Source organism: Siphateles boraxobius, unplaced genomic scaffold, assembly GCF_051911475.1.
Source record: "Siphateles boraxobius isolate OS27281-9 unplaced genomic scaffold, OSU_SipBor_1 7, whole genome shotgun sequence".
Lineage (NCBI taxonomy): Eukaryota > Metazoa > Chordata > Actinopteri > Cypriniformes > Leuciscidae > Siphateles > Siphateles boraxobius.
Genome location: NW_027509197.1, coordinates 29665178 through 29688956, shown reverse-complemented (window position 1 = coordinate 29688956; position 23779 = coordinate 29665178). Strand labels below are relative to the sequence as shown.

The 23779-nt window shown below is 36.7% G+C and overlaps 1 protein-coding gene across 2 annotated transcripts in view; it reads right to left on the bottom strand.

Annotated features, from left to right (window-relative positions):
* pdia5 (protein disulfide isomerase family A, member 5) overlaps window positions 1–23779 on the bottom strand; it is a 58735-nt gene that overhangs the window by 9506 nt on the left and 25450 nt on the right. The window contains exons 8-16 of one of the 2 annotated variants that reach the window (XM_077216877.1): window positions 22608–22675; window positions 20862–20953; window positions 17043–17114; window positions 13969–14105; window positions 11001–11071; window positions 8812–8975; window positions 5817–5947; window positions 2458–2528; window positions 2233–2348 (exon numbers count right to left, since the gene is read on the bottom strand). In XM_077216877.1, coding sequence (XP_077072992.1) covers window positions 2322–2348; window positions 2458–2528; window positions 5817–5947; window positions 8812–8975; window positions 11001–11071; window positions 13969–14105; window positions 17043–17114; window positions 20862–20953; window positions 22608–22675 — 833 coding nt within the window. In that variant the 3' untranslated portion in view covers window positions 2233–2321. Of the gene's footprint in view, window positions 1–2232; window positions 2349–2457; window positions 2529–5816; window positions 5948–8811; window positions 8976–11000; window positions 11072–13968; window positions 14106–17042; window positions 17115–20861; window positions 20954–22607; window positions 22676–23779 lie in introns of those variants that run through there. The other variant, XM_077216876.1, reaches the window with a different exon arrangement.

Here is a 23779-nt window from a genome sequence, read left to right as displayed (position 1 = left end):
GAAAAACATGTAAATTGTCATTTTCATACTATAGTTTATTGTATTATTTGTTTGCATGGTCAGTGTCTTTGTAGGTTTTGGTTCATTTGTTTATATGTGTATTTACTAAAAAATAAAAGCATGATTTGACTGTTCGTCAAAAAATTAGAATCAAGCATTCAACAGCCCTGTGATAAAATGTGTAAATAATGTAATGCTTTGATGCTTATGTGGTCTAATATGCCTCTTGAGTGCAATGACTGACAGACAAAAGAACAGGTTTATGCATGTGGGAAAATAACCTTGACTGTTTTAAATGATGTGAAGTGGCTCACTGTTTTGGAAAAACCAGCAGATGGAGCTTCATGAACCAAGCTTTTATTCTTCAGACAAACAATATATGTTTTTAATAATATCTTTAAGGGCGTTAGCTCAAAATTGGCTCCATTTGAATCTTGGCAAAGTGAATTTCCAACTGCAGTTCATCTGAATAACGATTATGCGCAAACTTAAGAGCTCTAAGGAAATTGAAGAGGACTGACGTTGTGCCTGATGAATAATAGACATTTGCGAACAACAATTCAACATCACTGTCTTATGGCCAATGATAAATGTCAGTAGTTAAAGAAGCCAGGGAAATGTTTTTACATGCCCCTGAAGATTCAAAAGAGAGCTAGCTACTTTCAAAGAGGTTTCGGGAGAAAGAGGAAAGATTTAGAGAATGCTGAAAAGTCAGTGCATAGACATCGAAGTGTTGAAGTGTTACTTAGAAAGACGTGTCTGAAGCATGGAACAGTCGAAACGCTTGTCAAAGTGAATGCAATGTGTGAATTTAAAAGTAATGCCAAGCGCACATTACAAGACTGAAGCTTGTCGGCCTTTACCTAGTCCATGACAAAATGCCACAGATCATATCATGCATGTGAGAGGGAGATGGTGAAATAAAGCCAAAAATAATAATAATGGGTTAACACTTTACAGGTTTGATTAATTAACATTATGCAATAGGTACATATAAACACTACTTTTCAAAAGTTATTATTTTTAAAGAAATTGATCGTTTTATGCAGCAAGAATGCATTACATTGATCAAAAAGTTATAGTAAAGACATTTATAATAGTACAAAATATTTCTATTTCAAATAAACACCGTTCTTTTGAACTTTCTAATCAATAAATCAGATACATCAAAGAAAAATGTATCATGGTCTCCAAAAGAAAATATTAAGCAGCACAACTGTTTTCAATATTGAGAATAATAAGAAATGTTTCTTGAGCACTAAATCAGCATATTAGAATGATTTCTAAAGGATCATGTGCCAATGAAGACTGGAGTAATGGGTGCTAAAAATTTAGCTTTGCCATCACAGGAATAAATGACATTTTAAAATATATTCAAATATTTTAAAATGTAATAATATTTCACAGTATTAATGTATTCGGGACCAAATGAATGCAGCCTTGATAAGCATAGAGACTTTAATAACAAACAAAATCTTACCGACCCCAAACTTTTGAACGGTATAGTGTATATTTATAAATAAACTGAAAATGTTTAAAAGAAATGTTGTTCATTTCATGTTAGCTACTTACATTACCTGTTAATGTATATTCAACTGTTACCAAATAATGGTAGAATAACAGTGCGAAGGTTGCGGGTTTGATTCTCAACACTGGCAGGAAATGATTGAGGTGCCCTTGAGCAAAGCACCTATACACACAATCAATGGCTGCCCACTGCTCCGGGTGTGTCCATGGTTTGTTGTGTGTGTGTGTGCACTAACTTGGATGTGTTAAATGCAGAGGAAAATTCCGAGTATGCGTTACCATATTTGGCCTTCATGTCATTTCACTTTTTTTGATTGCACTTTTACAGTATTTACTTACAGTGTACTTACCTAATGAAGTACTAGGTAATACAAGATAACTGCGTGGTTTATGGTTAGGATTAGGAGTTGGTTCATGGTTAGTACCTAGTTATTGTAACAACTATAAAAAGTACATAGTATGAGGAACAGGACTGTAAAATAAAGTCCTGTTCCTCATACTATGTACTTGTTATAGTAAAATAAATTGGACTAAAAATGTCTAAATACAATTACCCCACAATGCCACAGGCACCAACCCCTTTAAGCATGCAAGGGTAGAAGTCGTCTTATAGTGGGTGCTGACAAAAAGTTTAAACTGACAAAACATGGCTAAGACAGCATAATCTGCTCCACACTACAATACAGATATCAACAGAGGAAAAACTACAAGTATAACGAGTGAGGCTTGAAGGTCGACTGCATCACACAGCAAAGGGACTCTGACATTAAAGTCCTTCTGGAGATGAAAAGAGATTAAATTCTGAGATGTGTGAAGGCTGTCTGAATGAGAGAGAGAGAACCTGATTGCGCTTGACAGAACCTGGAAGTCATTTGAAAGCGTTTGTTATTTAGAGTATCTGGAAATCTCCTTAATGGCGCTGAGCCTCACCTTGCGGTCCTCTTTGAACAGCTCGGCTGCTGTGGTGAAATGAGGGACGGCATTCTTGCAGTGTGGACACCCTGGGGAAAACAGTACCAGTAAGTATTCATCGAGCGGTCTCACCTCATAATGCAGAGAACAAACAGCAAGAGGTGATATATCCCAGCATACACAAATAGAGATGAATACTAAAGCGAAACAACAAAAGAAAATGACTGAATTCTTTAAAAATAAAGACATTACTCATAACTAACTTAAGCCAAACAAATGGACCTGTGTGTAGCAGGTTAAAATGGCTAAATTAATCTTAATAGCATGTTGAAAGTTGCTTTATTATTCTCATAGGCCCAACAGTGGCTTTCCTGAGGCAATGCATGTCCATCAACTTACTAAAGAATACGCAAGAGTTTCTACCCTCATAACTCCTAAACTTTCATTTCCATCGTGTTCTTACAAGATGGTTTTGAAGCTGACGTTGTTATTATTATGAATTATGCATGGCATTTTGTGTTACATGTTTCAAACAACTTCCATCCATAAACAGCTGCCTAAAGCTAAAAACCGTCTCATTTACTGTGCTAGTTTAGGTTGTCACGCAATCTTGTTTGCACACATTTGTGCTATTATACGTTTTTAAACGAAAGTTATTTAAGTTCACTTTGGAAAAATGGTGACTTTTAAATGGCAGTTAATGGCACGGTCATAATTTGCAAGGCAGCAAACAAAGGTGTTTTTGTGTGAGGAACAAGGCGTCTAATTTAAGACACACGAGGGTCATTATAAATAATGGAGCATAAAGTTGTGTACCTCCACTTTTGGCTCATGTTGCCATTATATGAGGAGAAGAAAGGCTGGGCAGGCCTCCAGACTCATGCAAGGTCGATGCGAGTCTGACTCAGTGCCCAGATAGATACGCTAATCAAGAACTCAAAGCGTGGGCAGAAGCTGTACTTAAAAATAACAGCATAATCATTTTTCATCATATGCAAGAAATTTGTTTGGGAGCGTTTCAATCGACTCTAGTTCTATAGTAAGTACACTGCTCTAGGAACTATTTCTAGGTCAAAATAATTCCAGTGCACTGAAAATTGTACTCCCTAGAAATTGTGTGCGGACTTGACATTGACATCTGACATACTGGAAGTGGATTGTGAGAACTGAAGCACTTGAATCAGCTTGATACACTCTGATAAGGACATCTCATTTCAACTATCATGCTCGCTCCGAAGTGTTACCACTGTTATCAGGGTCGCTAGGTGATATTTAAACCTTCAATGTGTACAAATGCAAAGACCTGCCCTATCATTAACTAGAAAGTTGCTTCTATAGCAATCCAGGCTGCCCACTATCGTGTTCATCAAATGGTGCCGTTCACCAGAACAAAGCAACACTGATGGAATCATTCAGCTGATTCTAAAGCTCTGCATAGCCTGTTTTAATCGGAACTATTCACACCATAATTTGTGCTACTAATCAGTTTTGATTAACAGTCTTTAATACCCAACACAAAAGCTACTTTTATTCTTTTTGTTTGTATTACACTTCTAAAAAAAAAAATGTAATTAAAGGATCCAGTGAGACAGAGTATGACAATATACAGTCTAATGTTAAATAATTATGCCATTGTTCATTGAATACACACTGCAATTATGTTACACGCCTCAGTTATGATAACATAATGGCATATTAATTTGAAATTGTGTTCTCAAACGTGTGTACAAACAATTCTGATGCTGCACAGATTGAAAAAAGTCCAATGAATGTTGTACATTCAGCACAAAAGTGTCGAGTCAGATTTATATACATTCCTGGGCAAAAAAGATAGAAAAAAAAGCCGCAAATGGCTAACCACTAAGGGACAGATTTACTAAACAGGGCAAACTAGCATGAAAACGCAATCCCATAAAAGCATTGATGGGAGTGGAAAGTTCTGCGCGTGATCTACTGACGACACTCAAATTAAAGAACACAGACGGATCATTTAAATTGATCAACTAAACAAGTATTGTAAGTAAATATCATATCATACAGAAATGGGTTTTTTATATTCTGACATTATTTTCATGACAAATTTAGCACATTTCCCCTTCAATTTTCATTGCTGTAACACATTTTGATGTATATTATCAAGTATAGAAATTGTTATGGCCAAGTACACTACATAACAGAAATGCTGAATTTGAAACCACATACTAGCAGACTACTTTTACTATTTCTGCCATAGAAAGATACTAGTATTCTAGCATGCAAATTCAGCGACAGTTTCTTGCTTTATGTCATCTTGGAGCAAACTTTACACACAAACAGCAGAAAACGTGCATCAAATTACAAGACTAGTCTCCCTGACTATTGCTGTGATCTTGAGATTTGTTTACACAAAAACTCAACATAGCAACACTAAAATTCTTGACAACATGTCAACAAACAACATGAAGGAAGAAAAAGAAGCAAATGAGCCGAATGCCAATAAGGAGGAGACCGTATTTGGGGAGACGTGGGCAGCAGTTTGATGTTTTGTTTTTGTCTCCTGCTTCCCACAGTCTAGCCTTCCGCTTACAATTTCATTGGCTGTTGTTGCTCATCGCAGCTCTTAAGCTAGTGCCAACCTAACGATCTGGTTGGCCAGATTTCTAAACAGTTTGAAATGTATTGTAGCATCTACGCAAATTGGAAGAGTGTCACAACAATTTGGCTACAATCCGGTGCTTTTTGTCACAGATGTACAATATAAAAGAGCAACAAGCTTCAGTCTTGAAATATTGCAACTGCCTTAAAATATTATATAAACACTATTATAGGTAGTTACAATTTTTTATGGTAAAAAATAATCCACATTTATAGTAATGAAAATTGGGGCGTTTTCATTTCTTTCTATGCCTTTTTTCCTTGCCATGGTCACCATTTTGTTGTTTATTGAGCGTTTTTTGTAAGGCAATATTCTTTGTAAAGCTGTTATAGAACAATATGTAATATGTAAAAAGCATTATATAACTCCGATGAATTGAAATGAATTGCATTAAACGTTGTTTGACTTCACTAATAATAACAGGGGAAGTAATTCATCTCTATTTCAATGTTTTTTTGCCACATCAATAGACGCAAACATCCTTTTAAACTGTTACAGTATGGCTTATTGTGAATATTTTAGACATTGTAAAATATTATATGCAGGAAGCTATGGTGTCATTTGGCAGATGTTACACCACCTGCACATTTCAGTGCTCCATATAATTGCCGTCACACATGATGTTTTAGGAGGATGCAACAAAATACTGCTTCATCATTTTAAAAGGTTTAGAAGACGGCTGGATACGTGCTTCGAGACAGAAACTACAGCTGCGGTATTTTTGAAAAAACAGAAGGCTTACATGGAGCATAGAACATGACCAAGGAGTGTTTCTTCTTTTTCAGAGATTCCCTGAAATCCTCGGCTCCCAGGTGGCTCACGCTGGACGCCATCTCCTCCCACGACTTCTCTGGAGGAGGTGGGGCCTGGGGACTGAGAGAAAGAGAGAGAAAGAGAAAGAAAGAGAGAGAGAGAGAGAGAGAGAGAGAGAGAGAGAGAGAGAGAGAGAGAGAGTCTGTGATTTAATAGGTAAGCTTTAAGGCTGAGATCTCTGAAACTATAATACTCACAACCAAGTTAGGTCATTATATAATAACTTTATAATACTCACAACCAAGTTAGGTCATTATATAATAACTATACAAATTTGTATTAACAATTCAATAAACTGAATGAAAAGCTGATGTAATTAGACTTACACCTGTGAATTTAGCGAAACTGAATGGCTTCAAAAGCATTCAGACACTTATGCCATAGAATTACATGTAAAAAAATAAATAAAAAATTATATATATATATAATAATGAACAATTGGAGCAATTTCAAGAGGGTCCTTGCACCATCTGCTTAAGCCCTAAATAGTGTATTTTTTACACTACATATACATGACAGTTTGGGGTTAGTACGATTTTTTTTAAAGAAATGAATACTTTTATTCAGCATAGATTAATTAAATTGATCAAAAGTGATTGTATAGACTTTCACATTGATACATTGACGTTTTCCATTTTAAATAAATGCTGTTCTTTTGAACTTTCTATATTGATCAAAGAATCAGAGTTCCCTTAAAAATATTAAGCAGTACAACACTGCTAATAATAATAAAAAATGTTTCTTGATCAGAAAATCAGCATATTAGAATAAATGCAGCTTTAGTGAACAAAAGAGACTTCTTTTAAAAACATTAAATGCATCTTAATGAGGGCATTTTACTAGGAGCACTGTACAAGCAGAACATTTAGGGGCACACATTAAATCGACCTGCAACTCAAATATTCACATTTTTCAGACTTGAAATAAAACGGCACATTGTAATTTCTGTCAGTTAAGTTCACAGGGATATCATTACAGTACAAGAACCAAAGCTTAACAAATGTACATCCATAGATGCAAACAAAGCATGTGGTCACCGCTGTTCATGTTGATCATGAATAAGAGATTAATGGCATCCTTAATCTTCTCATGGGTCTTCTATTTGAGTGAATTTGCAATATCTAAGCCACGCAAACTCCCTCAGCCATACCTGTCAGAAATATTGTTGTCTTGCCTTTTTTTTTTCCTTCTGACTTGTCATTTGATCTTTCCTTCTCGGCAATTTGTTGCTGTAGAGGGCCTTGCTTTGGTGAGAAAAATGTGTCAATGGCCCTGTCCCAAATAGCACCCTAAAAAGTCACGGTCTCCCTAAGTGTCCGCACTTTCATGATGTAATGGCACTTTGGCTGGAGGGAAGAAGTCTGCTGCAGAGTTTGCACCAGTGCGGGTTTGGCAAAAGTGTGCATCGAGGGCGCATATTGACCGCAAAGGGGGCAAATGCAAGCACGCTTCTGAAACCTAAAATGACAAATGGGACAACCAAGATTCTCGTGGACTTCACAATCACGCGCACACAGCAGGCATTGTAAGTCCAAAAGACAATAAGTGCATATGAAGTGTGCCATTTGGGATACGGCCAATGGTTCGATTCGGCATTTTTGACTGATCTGTGACGTTAGACACACCGAGGACTCGTGACCTGCGCAGTTGACTAATCGCTCGCTCCCTGCTCGTTTTTCAACATGAAATAAAAAGAAATCCAAATTTGCAGGTTGCACCCGCACAACAAGTTGCAAAAAAATGCTTGCACTGTCTCAAAAAATGGTTGCAGTCTGGAGCCCTGTATATGCATGTCACTTAATAAAAAAATTGAATGTGAATACACTTCAGGAGTAAAGAAAATCTAAACTTGGGCTTTCCTGACTTCCCATGTCCCATGGTATTACCATATTGCAGGTCTACAAGTCAGCAGTAATGCCATGAGACTGACAACAGGCTTGGCCCTGGCATTCTGGGACCTGTGAGATGGCACAGTCATGCACTTCAACTCATAGTTGATGCCCGCACAGCAGGACTGCTCCAGTATCACAGCAAGGGCAAGCTCTTCCACTCAGAGGTCAGTTTAGCAGTGATTGATTGAAGTCAAGCTCCGTTGAACATCCCAAAAAGTCAAGGGAGGCAGAAGTGTAAAAGTAGACTCTCAGGCTCCCAGCCCACATGCAGGCCGCTCTTTAGAATCAGTCAGTGTGTGTTTTCGACAGCATGTTCCCATTGACTGAACCCCTGTCAGTTACGTAGCCCACTTAGAGCGAAGTTCAGTAATGCGTAAAAAACATCCAGGTCAAATGTATGTGGCCCTTTCAAACAATTCTGCACCGTCTCACTGAAAAGATTCACTTTTCCCCCCCAAAAGTCTAGGACTTATTTTAACTAGGTAACATTCAGTTACCACTTTAACATATAAAACAAAACCACAAAGTGGAGCTTGGACACATTTTTAGTATTTATAACAGACCTTCCTGACTATTTATAGAGTTAAGAGATGGTAAGAGCAGCTCAACGAAAAGCAATTTATGCCTCACCTGTACCTGACCTTAGCTGAGCACTAAATCCACCTCCATAATAAATCAACTTTAAAGTGTGAAGAAATAAATGAAAGCAAAAACAAGCATTTACCCATGAAGACCTTAATCCACCTACATAACTACATCCACAGTCAAAAACAGACATTGTGTTTTATCTGTTTTGCACATTAACGCCTCTACAGAGATGCACTGCACAAAACAGCACATCTTCAAGGCATTTTTTACACTTTAATATAGGGACAGTAGAGAGAGAGAGAGAGAGAGAGAGAGAGAGAGAGAGAGAGAGAGAGAGAGAGAGAGAGAGATAAAAATTATAATAAATACATTTAATTAAATTTTGCATGCTGAGGATGGTCAGTAAACCATCGAACAGCAGAGTGGAAAAGACAGTTAACTCACTTCTGTAGCCACTCGATGATCTTGTCTTTGCTCCGAAGTTGAGGAAGCGTGTACTTCTCCTCGCCCTTTTCAAAGTACTTCACTGTGGGGAAGCCTGAGATTTTAAACCGCTCTCCGATGGACTTGTGAATGGTTGCATCCACTGCTGCCAATGCACCTGGGCTCTAAAACCATATAGATATATAAAGAGAGAAAAAAACTGTTTACTAAGTTTCAGCTTAAAAACAACACTATACGTTATCTGACAGCTGATTAATCAAAATACATAAAGATCATAAAAACATAGATCCTACATGTTGGACATCGTTGGTCCATTTGTTAAATAAAAAAAAGCCTGTGCAAACTGATCTTTTTCTATGTGATCGAGGAGCCACTCAATTTAGAGATGTTAATTTTAAATCCAAATCACTCTCTAAAAACTTTCCAGCAATTATTGAACTCATTAAGTTTCAAATGTCTACACACAACGTAATTAAAATCATGAGGCTACATAATTTGAGAACAGAGCAAGTTGTCATTTCAATACTGATTGTGTTCTGTGGTTGAAGGGACCTCCTGTAGGTGGAGTAGATGAGATGCATAATTATTCAACAATTTCTAAAGCTCAGGAGAGGAGATTGAGGATACAGCCATCAATTATCTCAAATTCAAGTTCAAACGTTACATTTTAAAACCACTTTCTGTACATCTAAAGATAGAATATACCTGTCTTTATATTGAACTGGTTTAAAATGTCAGGGAATGTTAAAGTTAACATGTTAATTCATGGGATTTAAAAACAACAACAAAAAACAATAATTTGCATTGGGTGCATTTCGAGAAATATCATATCTGTTATTTTTTTCTCCGAGTGGGATACAAAGAGCACCGCTGGATAAATATACCCTACAAATTGCAGAAAATTATATTTACACAAAGGCCTAATGTAGACAGATTTATGGATTTACACCCCCAGTTTAAACGCAATCAATTTGTTGAAGTTGTGGAGGCAACAAACAAGTCTTTTTAAGGAAATGACAGCACAACTTGGCACAGCTTTGTTCCCACCATTATATAGATGCAGAATGGATTGTCATTATGAATGTTTCTTCAGCTTAAACTTAATTAACTGCCTCTATTTGCAAACATCTGTCAGTGGGATACCTTAAATCTATAATGAGAGCCTGAGACATTATCACAAACAAAGGATTTGTGTTTGAGTAGAGGCACCAACCCTGCAGGGGCCAAATAATCTATGGACAGCTATCAGATCTGTGAGCCAATTAGAAGTTTATGCAAACCAAACTGCTTGACAAACAATACACAAACACATCTCATTAAAGTAACGGCACTGCATTTCAACAACACACTTGAGAGATAAGCACGGCCGCTTCAATTTCTCCACCATCCACTTGCAAAATCTCATGTTCGCAACCCAGTCATACTGTATGCACATTTAAACACCCTTATTCCAAACTCTCAGCGAAATGCAAATTTAAAATATTTTTGACACGTGGACTCTCTCTTTAAACTGTGTGTATGGTCGAGAGCGAAAGGAATGAGAAAAATAAATGACTTCAGCTCTCTCAAGGGAGAAGACGCGAGGACTAGAGCATGCATTAGATAATGCATAATGTGTCGTTATTGAACTCTGGGAAGAGCATTACTCTGAGTAGCTCCAAGCTGAAGGCTAGAGGGACGGCACAGAAGAAAGAGAAAATGAGATAAATACTCCAACTATAAGGCTCTGGTGACTGCAATTGGCCTGCAACTGTGGACTAGAGAGCAGAGCCAGCACAACGGCCAGCCCTGGAAAATGAGAAACACACCACTCGCACAACATGGCCAGAGATGTTTGTGAACTGTAATGGTCTCATGTTGCAACTTTAAAGCATGTCATGGAAGGACAGACATTTTGAATCAAAAGTTTGTTGAAGATTAAAACATTTTTTGGAATTTGCCACAGGGTGTTAATAAATTGTCTAGGATGATGGAAAATTACAATTGGCTGTTTCCAATCAAGTCAATTGGACACAGACTTTTTATAAGGAATGCCTCAAAGCAAAAACGACACATCTAGAACCATTTCATTAAGTACACAGGTGTTATCCTGCCTCTATGTTCTCTCTTGCAAAGTCTAAGGATCTATGAATTTTACAACAAGCAAATATAGAATCTCCATGTCAGAGAATTAGTATGAAGAAACTCACATCTGGGTCTTTGTTGAGGACCTCAGCAGCTTCATCATACTCTGGCTTCATCTTCTTACAGTGGCCACACCCTAAAAACCATCACAAGGAAGAAAATCTGAGCGTGAATAATTTTAACATTAGCACGTAACCAAAAAAAGTTTGAGAAACAAAAATATTTTTACAAAATGTATACAGTAGGGCCGTCAAAGTTAATGTGCACTTTAAGATATGAATTAAATCTGATTAGCATAATGATTTTTTACATTCACCAGACTTTAAAATATTACTACTTCACTCTGCTGTCTAGATTGATCACAAATTATGACATTAATTGTAATTTTTATTCTATTGACAGCATTAGTTTTTAACAGTATGAAAGTAGTTCTGTGAAAGATTTTTTTTTAACAAAGTACACAAATGTAAGCTACAGTTCAAAAGTTTGGGGTCAGTAAGATTTTTTTGAAAGAAATTAATACTTTTATTCAGCAAGGATACATTAAATTGATCAAAAGAGACAGTAAAAATGTTTACATCAATACAAAAGATTTTGATTTCAAATAAATGCTGTTCTTTTGAATGTTCCCTTCATCAATGAATCCTGGAAAAAACATGCATCACAGTTTTCACAAAAATATTAAGCTGTGTTGTCAACAAGAAAATATTACTTAAGTGTCAAATCAGCGTATCAGATTGATTTCTGAAGGATCATGTGATACTAAGTAATGGCTGCTGAAAATTCAGCTTTGCCATCATAGGATTAAACTACATTTTAAAATATTTAAAATATTAATATTACAATAGAAAAGGTATTTTAAATTGTAATAATATTTCACATTATTACTGTTATACAGCAACTGTATTTTACAAATAAATGCAGCCTCGTGAGCATAGGAACTGTTTTAAACAAAAAAGTGAATATTCTCAGTGTAAATAAATACACAATAAATCCAATCTAAAGTTACGAAAAGTAGTATTTATACATCAAAAGATTTCGAAAACCCTGCTATAAATGATTAGCCAGAGGTGGTTTGATGCCTGGCCTGCTTTGATTCTTTTAAAGAGATTTTGGTCAAACTGGAAGACCAGCTAAACACCAACAAACCATCTTAGGCCGGTTTAAGCTATTTTCTTTTTCTTCCAACAGGGCTGTCATGCATAATTGACATAGCATGAAAACAGCAGCAACTCAATATCCATAAAAGACTACAACGTGACATTATCAGAATCATCTGGAAAGAAATTATATTTCCCTTCCAAGTATTTCAAGATATTCCTTTCCAATTCTCCACCTATTACATAATCATAACAGCCTTTCCAGTAAAAGTAAGCCAGAGCTCACTACGTCAAGCTTGGATTTATTATGCATTTATTAACACTATGGGAATATGAAAAAAAATCTGGTCTGATTTATAAATGTGTTTGCATTTTTGCTAAGAATGATGCAACTGTATTTTTTATTAAAGGTGCTCTAAGCGATGTCATGCGTTTTTTTAGGTCAAAACATTTTTTGTCACATACAGCAGACACCTCCTCACTATCCGCTAGCTGCCTGTCCCCTGAACACACTGTAAAAAACCGCGGTCTCTGCAGACACCCCAGGCTCCACAAACAGCAATAAAAACCAACTGGGTAAACCCGCACCACGAAACATAACAAACTGTTCCAGCCAATAACCGACTAGAAGGATTTGGGGGTGGGGTTTGGGGGGTTAGATGAGGAGCAGATGAGGAGGAGGGAGGGTCTAGCTAGCATCCGTTTTGTTTGACAATACTTCGAACATCAACAAGAAGTGACGTTACCCAACATCGCTTAGAGCACCTTTAATAGAAGTGATACACAAAATTTGCACACTGAAGGGGGTCAGTATGCATTGCGTCTCGATGCATTGCGATAGTTAATCCGATGCAGAGAAAGGGTCATTTTTTTCACCTAACTCAGCAGTGTCGATTATGTCTGTCGAGAGGACAAACGGATGTTATCATTGGCATGATGATAACTGCGTGCATGTGAACAGAGGTTTGTGTCTAAACAAGGATATTGCATTTGGTCTAGCTGATGAGAATGTAAACGAGTCATTCCGTACCTTCTCCGTGTATTCATGTGGAGATAATGTTTATGTATATACTATAGGATCAGTGGCAGATTGGTAGGATACACCCTGTGCTGTACAGGAAATGAATATGTTCTATCAGAGGTGTTTCATCAAAAATGTATGAAACCCGAGAGCCATCTTCCTTCAATCACTATAAAAGCAACCTCCCAAGAAGCTGAAATACTACCGACATGCTCATATCAGCAAATCTGTGTTTGGCAGATTCATCTGAGAATAAAATTGACAGAGACAAAGACATCAACAGCACACAAGTGCAATTCAACCAAGATAAATCTTTTTTTTAATTCTCTCTTTGAATTCCTAATTAGACTTAAAAAAAATGACTGGTAATGATCCTCATACTGTAAAATATCCATATACTGTACAATGATTTTACATGACACTCCAATACTTCAAATAGTACTATGGTTCTACCTTAGAATGTGTGCAAAACATTATGGTGTTATGATAATAACATTTCCAAAAAAACAACTTTCTTGCCAACATAATTCTAACAAGTAGGGATAGTTCACCCAAAAATGAAAATGATGTCATCATTTACACACCCTCATGTTGTTACAACCCTGTAGGATTTTCTTTCTCTTGTGGAACTCAAAAAAGGTGGATGTCACTGGCTTTAATTGATCAAGTTGAAGGGATTAAGGAATTCGTACCGGGTTTGGAATGACATAAGTGACAATTTTAATTTTTAAGTGCACTATCCCTTTAACTACCCCTAAATTTGAATGTCATTCAAGCCCCAAGCCCAGCCTTTAACCAGACCCTAAAATTATATTGGTTGATAGATACAGTATATTCATCCAGGAACAATAAAGATGATACTTGTAAAAATCAGTCACCACGACCAGCAAGAGCCATGTTGTTAATACTCACAGGGTGCGTAGAACATGACCAAGGCTGAAGGATGCTCCTGCAGGAACGTGTCAAAAGAATCATCGGTCAGATGGAAGACCGCTGAGCTGGACTCTGACCAAGGCACCTCTGGAGTTTTAGGCTGTGGAGGCTGAGGGCTACGCAACATAAACACGAGTAGTTAAAATCATTTCCATTAGTCAATATGTTTTTGTTGTCTCAAGGCCTATGAACTTCATGACTCAGCTATATGACTCAAAACTCTCCTAATGACTAATGAGAGTCACCTAAGCTCTAAGTTGGACCCTGCCAGTACACTACATCTGGTGGGCAACGGTCACACCCACATGACTAAAGAGAGCTAGTCTGAGCCTGCACATCACATCTGTCTCCTGATGGGCACTGTGCCCATACAAGAACAGTCACAATGATTCCCTCGTAGAGTGCTAAGAGTCAAATGTTTGGCTCCTAGAAGTGCGTCGGCTGAACAAAAACTAGCCACAGGCAGCTGGGTAAAATGCACTAAATGGTGGGGTTTGTTAATGTTTTCCCTTTTCTTTATTCAAAATTAAGTACACTGAATAGTTGGGTTTGCTAGAGTTTTCACTTTACTTTAGGGGTGGGCGATCTGACGATTTTATATTGTGATCGATCTTGAAGACGTCCACAATCTACTTTTCAAGCAAATCGTGGAGATTGCGATCTTTTATGTCCTCATAATAATGTTAAAACGACAACAATGACTGCCTACTAGAGCTGTTGTGCTGTGCTGATTGGCCAAATTATATCATACGTGTCTATCATGTGTCTTTCATGTGTGGTGAACATTTTGACAACTGATTCTTTAATTCAATGTTGTGTTTTAAATTGCTCAAAGAGATAAATCCATAGGCTTGTTCCAGTCTGGATATTCTATATAGTACATCTCAACATTGGGAAGATTGTGATTCAGATCATTGATAGTGATTATGTGTTATAGGATCATAACTTTATTTTTTGGGAAGATCGCCCACCACCTCTACTTCATTCAAATTTAATTCTACAAGGCAAGCCAGGGACATCTGCAAGTGTTTTGAAAGCAGGAAGTCACAATTGGAATCTCTTAACATACACTTGTATTAGTCAACCAACTGCAGCTGTCATACAGTTTATGTGATTGCAATAATGATTTTCTGTTTCTCACAAACTATAGACCACCCACAGTCCCTACACTGACTGTCTCATGGGTATACAGAACACAGAAATGGTAAGAGCTGACTAAAAACGCTAGTTCCAAATTGGTTAGCAACTTTTCGTGTTCATATACTTTTAAGTGTTTATAATGTTCCGCTTTGCTATAGTGATAATTTTTGATGAACAACCAATCACTGGATTTTTTTGCCTGGTTAGTGGCATCAAATCTTTGAAATACTAATGTTCAGTTTAGGGTTGGCAAGGATTTGTTTTCAAAAGAAGCCTTATATGCTCACCAGGCTGCATTTATTTGATCAAAAATACAGTAAAAAGAGAAATATTGTGAAATATTATAACAAATTAAAATAACTGTTTTCTATTTTAATATATTTGAAAATGTAATTTATTAAGTTGAATTTCCAGCAGTCATTACTCCAGTTTCAGTGTCACCATGATCCTTCAGAAATCATTCTAATATGCTGATTTGGTGCTCATTTCATTATTATCAATGTTGAAAATGGTTTTGCGCAAACCGCTATTCCTTTTTCATGATTATTTGATGAATAGTAAGAAGGACAGCCTCTTTGGTAGCATTATTTTGTAGAATTTTTTTTAAACTTTTGAGCAATTTAATGCATCCAAGCTGAGTACATTAGCCATATATATATATATATATATATATATATATATATATATATATATATATATATATATATATATATATATATATATATATATATATATATATATATATAACACCTCAGCAGTGCCACAGGCTGATTGCCTCCATGCCACGCCGCATTGAAGCAGTCATTTCTGCAAAAGGATTCCCGACCAAGTATTGAGGGCATAACTGAACATAATTTTTTGAAGGTTGACTTTTTGTATTAAAAACACTTCTTTTATTGGTCGGATGAAATCTGCTAATTTTTGGAGATAGGAATTTTGGGTTTTCATGAGCTGTATGCCAAAATCATCAGTATTAAAACAATAAAAGACCTGAAATATTTCAGTTGGTGTGCAATGAATCTAAAATATATGAAAGTTTAATTTTTATCATTACATTATGGAAAATAATGAACTTTATCACAATATATATATATATATATATATATATATATATATATATATATATATATATATATATATATATATATATAAAAAATACTGAGCCAAAACTTTTGACCTGCTGTGTATTTTTTAATTTGCAAACACGAATTCTTTCCACGCTGGTTTATTTCAAGTTCAGATTTCCTGCCACTAAACTACAAAAAAAATACAAAACAAGCTGTGGTTGGTCTTGTGACATATTGCTCAAACAGTCCAATTGGGAAGTTATTGACCAGAATAAGTGGACCAGACTAGGCAGCAATAAAAATGCTCTGGTTATACAAGGCTACTAACAAACTATTAATGTGTCTTGTTATAGTACTCAATTCATATAATATAAATATTGCTCAGTACACTACAAAGATGTTCTGGCATAGTTCCCGCGGTCTGGTTCTTGACCTGTAATACAGCATCAGCAATTTTTTTCATTTATGTTGCTAGGCAAAATATTGGGCCACTGCATGACTGGAACATTCATGCAATCCATAAATTACATGTTGCATTGCATGCGCAGCTCTAGTGCAGTTAATCTCAGAGACGTGTACATAGGCTGTCACTCTGTCAGTTTGATAGTTGGTTAAGACACTGCAGAGAGCTTAAAGCCTCATCACATCTCTGTTAGGCACAGTTCCTGTAAAACACTCCCTGGATAATGCTGGAGACCGTGGGCAGAAGTCCGAGATGTCACACCTCTTCCAAACATGGTGATTCTTTACAGCTTTTAAGATAGCAAAGGGTGTTAGAATGAATGAAGAGAGGCTGTGTGTGTTTGTTGAAAGCTGAAAAAAAGTGCAGATTATTTATTCACTCACTTTTTCAACCAATCAGCGATGTCTTTGGAGGTGGCTCCGTAATTCTCATAGTGATGCAAGAATTTCCCCTTCCTTTTTGGAAAAAGAAAAAAAAAGGACAGAATAAATCTTTATGATTAATCATAAACTGGCTGAAGAAATCCAAACAAAAACAAATAATTTCATCATGAGCAAACAAAACAACTGTACAGCATTTTCACCAATAGAGGGTATGCACGTGACATCACCGTTAGCTGCAGAGAGACTGCAGTCATGCCAACTAATGGGCAAAAAGATTGACTGGCAGCATTGGTTTTGGCGTGAATGCCGCGAAAAACACACACAAAACACATATAGAAATGGAAAGTTTGCGTATAGAAAGTATAGAATATTGAGTTTGCGATTGACTGTTCAAATAGAGTTGACAAGAAATTTGAGGTATATTTTTACAGACTGTCGAAAGCTACAGAAAAGAGAAGCAAATGGATCGCTGCAATTCAAAGAAACAACTGGACTCCAGACAGAGAAAGGTGGATTTGTAGTTATTTTGAGCTAATATGATGAATTTTTGGGTAAAATCATACTCTATATATTGTATTGTTATATATTGTATTGACAACAAATCAATTAAATATTTACAGTACCATCTTGTATTCTGCATAACTGGATGTTTTTAAATAAACATTGACAAAAACTATACAAGTTGTAGGGCTGGATGATAAATATAATATTGATATAAGTGATCACCTGGATTTAGACCTACTTATATTGTATTTATATGAAGCGTTCACAAGCAAATTTGCTTTATGCATTTCCCCGGCATCAAAATCAGGCACTTATAAATGTCAGGAATCACGATTCCTGGCTGCATGTCAAAATCCATGGATCACTGGATCTTTGGTAAGTTGTAAGGAACACTATAGAGTCCAACCTTTAGTTTAAACTGATAATTGTTTGTTTTCACAGTTTTCCCTATTAAAGCCAGTCATGTTGCAGGCTTTTTGAGAGAGAAAATTGGTGGAGCTTACATTTAGCTCCTCCTCAGTTGTAAATGTAATTTGTGCCTAATGGATGGAGCTTGTATATCCAACCACACCCTAACCCTACCCACAACTCCATCCCTCCACCCCATTAGACGTCCAGAGAGATGAGCTGGACGTCATTTGACTCTGCAGTGAGTACCACTTGGGTTTTTTCGCCACTCAGTGCGGCTGAGGGGGTGTGTTCCAGTGGGAAAATGACATCAATGCACACCCTTCTTATAAGGAGGACACAATTTTGTGTGTGTTGGGGGGATAGATAGTTTGTAAAATATGTCGGAGCCGTTGCTTAGTGATTAGTACACATGTCCATGCCACAGTGCTTGCAGGAGACTCCAGATCAATCCAGGCCGATCGTGTCTCATCACGATCCCATTATTTCCTGTCCTCTCTCTACTGTCTGTATAAAAATATGGCCAAAAGTTTGTAAAACAGAAACAGAAAGTTTGTTTAAAGCTGTTAGCATTGATTTAAAAAAAAAAAAAAAGTTCAAATCTTGCCTTCTTTCAAAAAAAGGACATACTAAATGGGAAAAGTCAATATTTATTACCACTTATTTTCTTAACATAAATTGCACTAGACAGCTTAGGATATTTGTAGCCACGCAAAAAAGACGCAAGGCATCCAAGATCCGCTGCTCGCTTTCTGCCATCCAAAATAAACATTTTAAACGAGCGTTTGAATCAAAGCTAATTAAGCCATTTGGCCCAGGGCTCTTAGCATAATCAAAGAGCTCAGCAAGCAGCCTTTGTGCTCTTACTAATCCATACAACCACAAGCAGATCATGAATGTATACAGAAATGCTCTTGAACAGACAGCTGAATGTGGAAGAATGCTTCAAACATCAGAAACTCAAATTTTATCTGCCATCATCTGCTCCCGTTCCGTGACTCAGAATAATCTACAGCAAGTGAGAGCTTAGCAGAGACGGCGACAGTGGACTGCCTTTTGTAACTGTCACTAATCAGTTAGGATCCACAAGCACTGTGACAACCCAAACAAAGAAATATAATAATAAAGTGGAAAACCCATGTCCATCAAACGGAATTATCACTTTAGTGTCAGGCTAAATCTGGAGTCTGAAAAAACATTTTTGCCTTCCATTTACAAATTCCAAGGGAACTCAAAACTTTACTTAATGTAGATCTGTTTGCAACCAGCATGTGCCATCCACAGCAGAAATAAAATTAAATAATAAAATTAAATAAAATTAATAAATAAATCTTAATGTACTTGGAAAAAAATAAGATAAAATAAATAATTATGCTCACTTTGATCAGTGATCACAGACATATAATGCATTACTAAAATATCAATTGATTCGAAAGAGCAGTGCTGAGGTGGGGAGGTGTGGTGCAAAGATCTGGCATTTGCGCAAAGAACCATGTTTAATTACCTTCTAGTAATTAAAACAGCTGTATAATGAAGGAGCACTAAACAGAAGCTAAATGCACACAGCTGCAGCCGCGAGTATAAATATACATGCAAAAGACTACATGGACAAATTGCCTCATGCAGAGAATACACATTAAAATTCTCTGATTCATTTAAAAATCATAAATCATCCCTTTTGCAGGGGATATTAGTTCTAGCATGCTACACATAAAAAGCTGACCCAAAAATGTCTTAGAAATGAAATCATTTTAATCTTTGGAATTTAATATGCAAAGATTATTTTGTGGAAGAAACAAGTACTTTTTCAAATAATGCAAATCGCTTCTCTACCCTGCAATGCTACATTGTGTATTGGTTAAGAACATTATGTGCAACTATAGGTTTAAAATACTTCAAAAAAATATATACTAGAATTAACATTTTATGTATTTTTGGAACTTTTATTCAATGAATTGAATAACTGAGTGAAAGTCTTTCTTCTTTCTTTCTCCATTATTTAACAGTATTTTTGTTAAACCACTGATTTACCACATTTAAAAGTGACACTCCAAGTAGACAGTTTTGATGCTGTCATTTCATGTGCTTGGGCCTTTGGAAAATCAATGAGTGGGGAAGGGTTCAACGAAAAGCACTGACGTCTCCACAAATCCTTTCAAAACATTTGTTGTGTATGAGACGGAGCCAGTGGCCCTTAATTGGACTGTAGAAAAAGTACCATTCTGATCCATTTTTCACAGGCTCTTTCAGAACAAATACATGACAATGTACAACCCTATGACACTAGTGTTCCCAAGCAGAACTGGTTTAAGAAAAGTATTATGGGTAGGGCTGGTCTATATATATCAAATACTTACAAAATACTTGCAATGATTTTGCCCTGCACTATAAACTTAGATGAATATTGTGGACTTTTTTTTGACCATTAGGTTTCTTACATTGAAGTTATTCCTATTTTGTGGAATTAAATAATTTACCTGCCAACAATGACTGTTTGATTGAAATGGTTGCACTTTATTTTACAGTACGTGCAACTACGTGTACTTAGTGTATTTACATAAGACAGTACTGGGTAATAAGGTAACTACATTGGTTAAGGTTAGTTTTAGAAGTAGGTTCAGGGTTAGTACCTTGTTATTGTAATTACAATAATAAGTACATAGTATGTATGTGGGGAAAAGGACTGTAAAATAAAGTGCTACCGAAGTAATAATTAAAATCCATTTAAGCCATTGCATAGCAAATGTATAAATAGAGATGTATACTGTATAATCAAAAGGCTGAAAAATATAAAAAGATCCTGTATAGCTATATCACTCAGCTCTAATGCTTGGCAAATTAGTCCATTTGATTTAGTTCAGTTGGTGATATTGTGTTTAAAAGTTTTTTACGAAGAATCAAACTTACTCAAAGTAGCAGAAGGTTGGGTAGCCCTTGACGCTGAACTCCTGTTTGAGCCCGTCAAACTCCGCCGGGTGCACGTTCATCCCAGCCAACACCTACACCAAAGCAATGAATTAGACTCCAAACAAACAATCCCTGTCTAGCACCTCAAACACAGGAAAATGAAGATGAATGGCCACATCAGTGTACGCAGAAAGCTTGTCGATAGAGATAGCATGCAGTGAAGTGGCACGTGGTAAATATCCAACTCTTTCATGACATTGCAGGCTTGACCTGACATGCTAATCGCATCCCAAAAACAATTTCAACTCACTTTGGTTTTGGAGGAAATTTACTACAGACTCAATTTACTTTGTGTTTGAATGCATCAAAACATAAAAAACCTCATTAATTTCTATGGCGTCACATTGCTAAGTTGAAAAAATATAGCTTGTGCCCTAATTTCAAACAAACTGCACTGTTATGACAGGCCATGCTTCATAATGAATTCTAAAATAAATGCATATTATTCCGGAGTGTCACAAATAGTCTCCGGTGCCTCGTTTGCATCCGTCAGGCCAATGAAAAATATGCAGACAAACTCTGCTGACCAGCGATTACTTCCCAAATCCATCAATGTTTCTGCAGTGCCATCAGCTTCTCGACATACACGTGGAAACTCAGAAACACAGGTGGCAGCAAATCTACACATCGCGTCCATACCAGGAAGCTACCCATTCATTATCTAAATCTCTAAACGAGCAGCTTATTTTCTAGTGCAAACCCATCAGTCCGGGGTTAGAGAAATTAATACTGCTTATATCCCTCCGTATGTGGGGAAAATAATAATTAATATATATATATATATACTTTTTTTATAATAGTAACACCTTACAATAAGGTTCAATTTTTTAATGTTAGTTAATGCATTAGATATCATAAACAAAGAATTATCTTTTATAGAATTTATTCATGCAGGTCATCTACTGTTCCTTGTTAATTAATGTTCATAATACTTAAACTAATTATAGTACATGAAAGTTGAAATGTTAAAAATGTTAACATTAAACTAGATTAATAATTGCTGTACACGCATTGTTCATTATTAGTTTCTGATACCTAATGAATTAAGTAATGTTAACAAATTAAACCTTATTGTTAACATAATAGTAATAGATAAAATATCCTTGTTGTGTGGTTTTTCTTTATGTGATACATTTTTCAGTTTACCATTGGATAAAAGGAACATAAGAACCTTCAGCTGCACAATACTAACAAATGTTCTCTTGACTTACGCAAGCTTCCACTTTTACATTCAGAATGGGGTCTCCTTTAAAAACGTTTTACTTTAGACTTTGAGTTTGAATGAATGTTCAACCATCTATGTTTGTGCTTCTGTGAACATTCTGTGATGTGAGATGGGGCTAAGACAGAGGGAGATAAAAAAAGAGAAGGACTGAGAGAGAAAAATGTGTGGTGAAGTGTACTTTTAGTCTCCCGGCAGTGCATATAGAGATATTGAGCTGAGTTGGCATATAATCCATACGTCACCATAGACTTCAACAGCAGGAAGTACATCCTATAACTGTACTATGAAATCAGCAGAAGGGCTTTTAAGCAAAATTGCCTTTTGCTCTAATGAGGGAGAACTAAACGTTCTGTCAAAAAGGGACATCAATGGTCTTACAAAACATCCACCTGTTAAGTGATTCAACAACTGTACCAGATATAGTAAAAATAATAATAATAATTTTGGTTGACTGTTCTTACATATTTTCCTTTTGTCTCAGTGGCTGCCTGCTGGAAAATGGGCTGCATCCTTTTACATACACCACACCCTGCATGTAGAAGAGATGTTAGAGGTTAAGGTGCGGTCACATTAGTGAAATTTTAGACGAAATTTCATGAGCAAAAAAGGTATATTGTCAATTGTGTAGCAATGTATAAATCACAGCAAACACAGAAGTCCCTTTGGTCACACTTTAGACTAGAGTCCAATTTTCACTATTAACTAAAAATTAACTATGACTTTTACCTTAATAAACTTCTAATTATTGCTTATTAAGGGATGTAGATTATGGATGCAGAATGAGGCATTGGATGAAAATGATACGCAGATGAGGATATGCATAGTAAAACTAGGCGTTTTAAGCTCCATATATGGTTGTTTCGGGGAGGAGACGCATGTGCGCACAATCTTCCGCTAACTGGGATTTGTAAAGTGAATTCTGTGCAGGTTCTGGCGTACGCACAGTTTTCTAAGTCGGAATATTTTTTTGCGTACGCCATTTTTGGCTTTCTGGCGCACATACACTTTTAGTAAGGATCCTACGCACAGTTTTATAAATGAGGCCCCAGGTGCTTAAGTCCACGCTAAAGAAATTCTGCTATGACACAGGAAGAGACTTGGATGAAGGTGTACCGTACGTGCTCTTTGCTGTTAGCAAGAGTCTCTGGGGTTCAATCCGGCTGAACTCATATTTGGTCATAGCGTGCGAGGATCCCTTAAGGTGTTGAAGGAGCAGTTGATTTCTGACTCCTTGCCGAAGGTTAATGTATTGGATTTTATGTCCAAGAACAGGGAGCGGTTGCACCGTGCCACCACCCTGGCAAAGAGGGCTCTGGCTCGGTCACAAGAAAGCATGAAGCAGCGGTTCGGCAGAAAAACGGAGGCACGGCAATTTAAACCAGGTGAACAAGTGTTGGTTTTACTGCCTGTGCTCGGCACTGCCCTCACTGCCCATTTTTCAGGACCCTATGTGGTTGACAACAAAGTGTCGGAGACTGATTACATCATTCACACACCTGACCGTAAGAGAAAGAAACACCTGTGTCACGTTAATATGTTTAAGCCCTATCATTCCAGAGAAGCGGCTCAGGAGAAGCAGGAAGAAACTCTGGAGACTGCTGCTCTAGGCAACCCCTCTGCTTCCTTGGTTTAT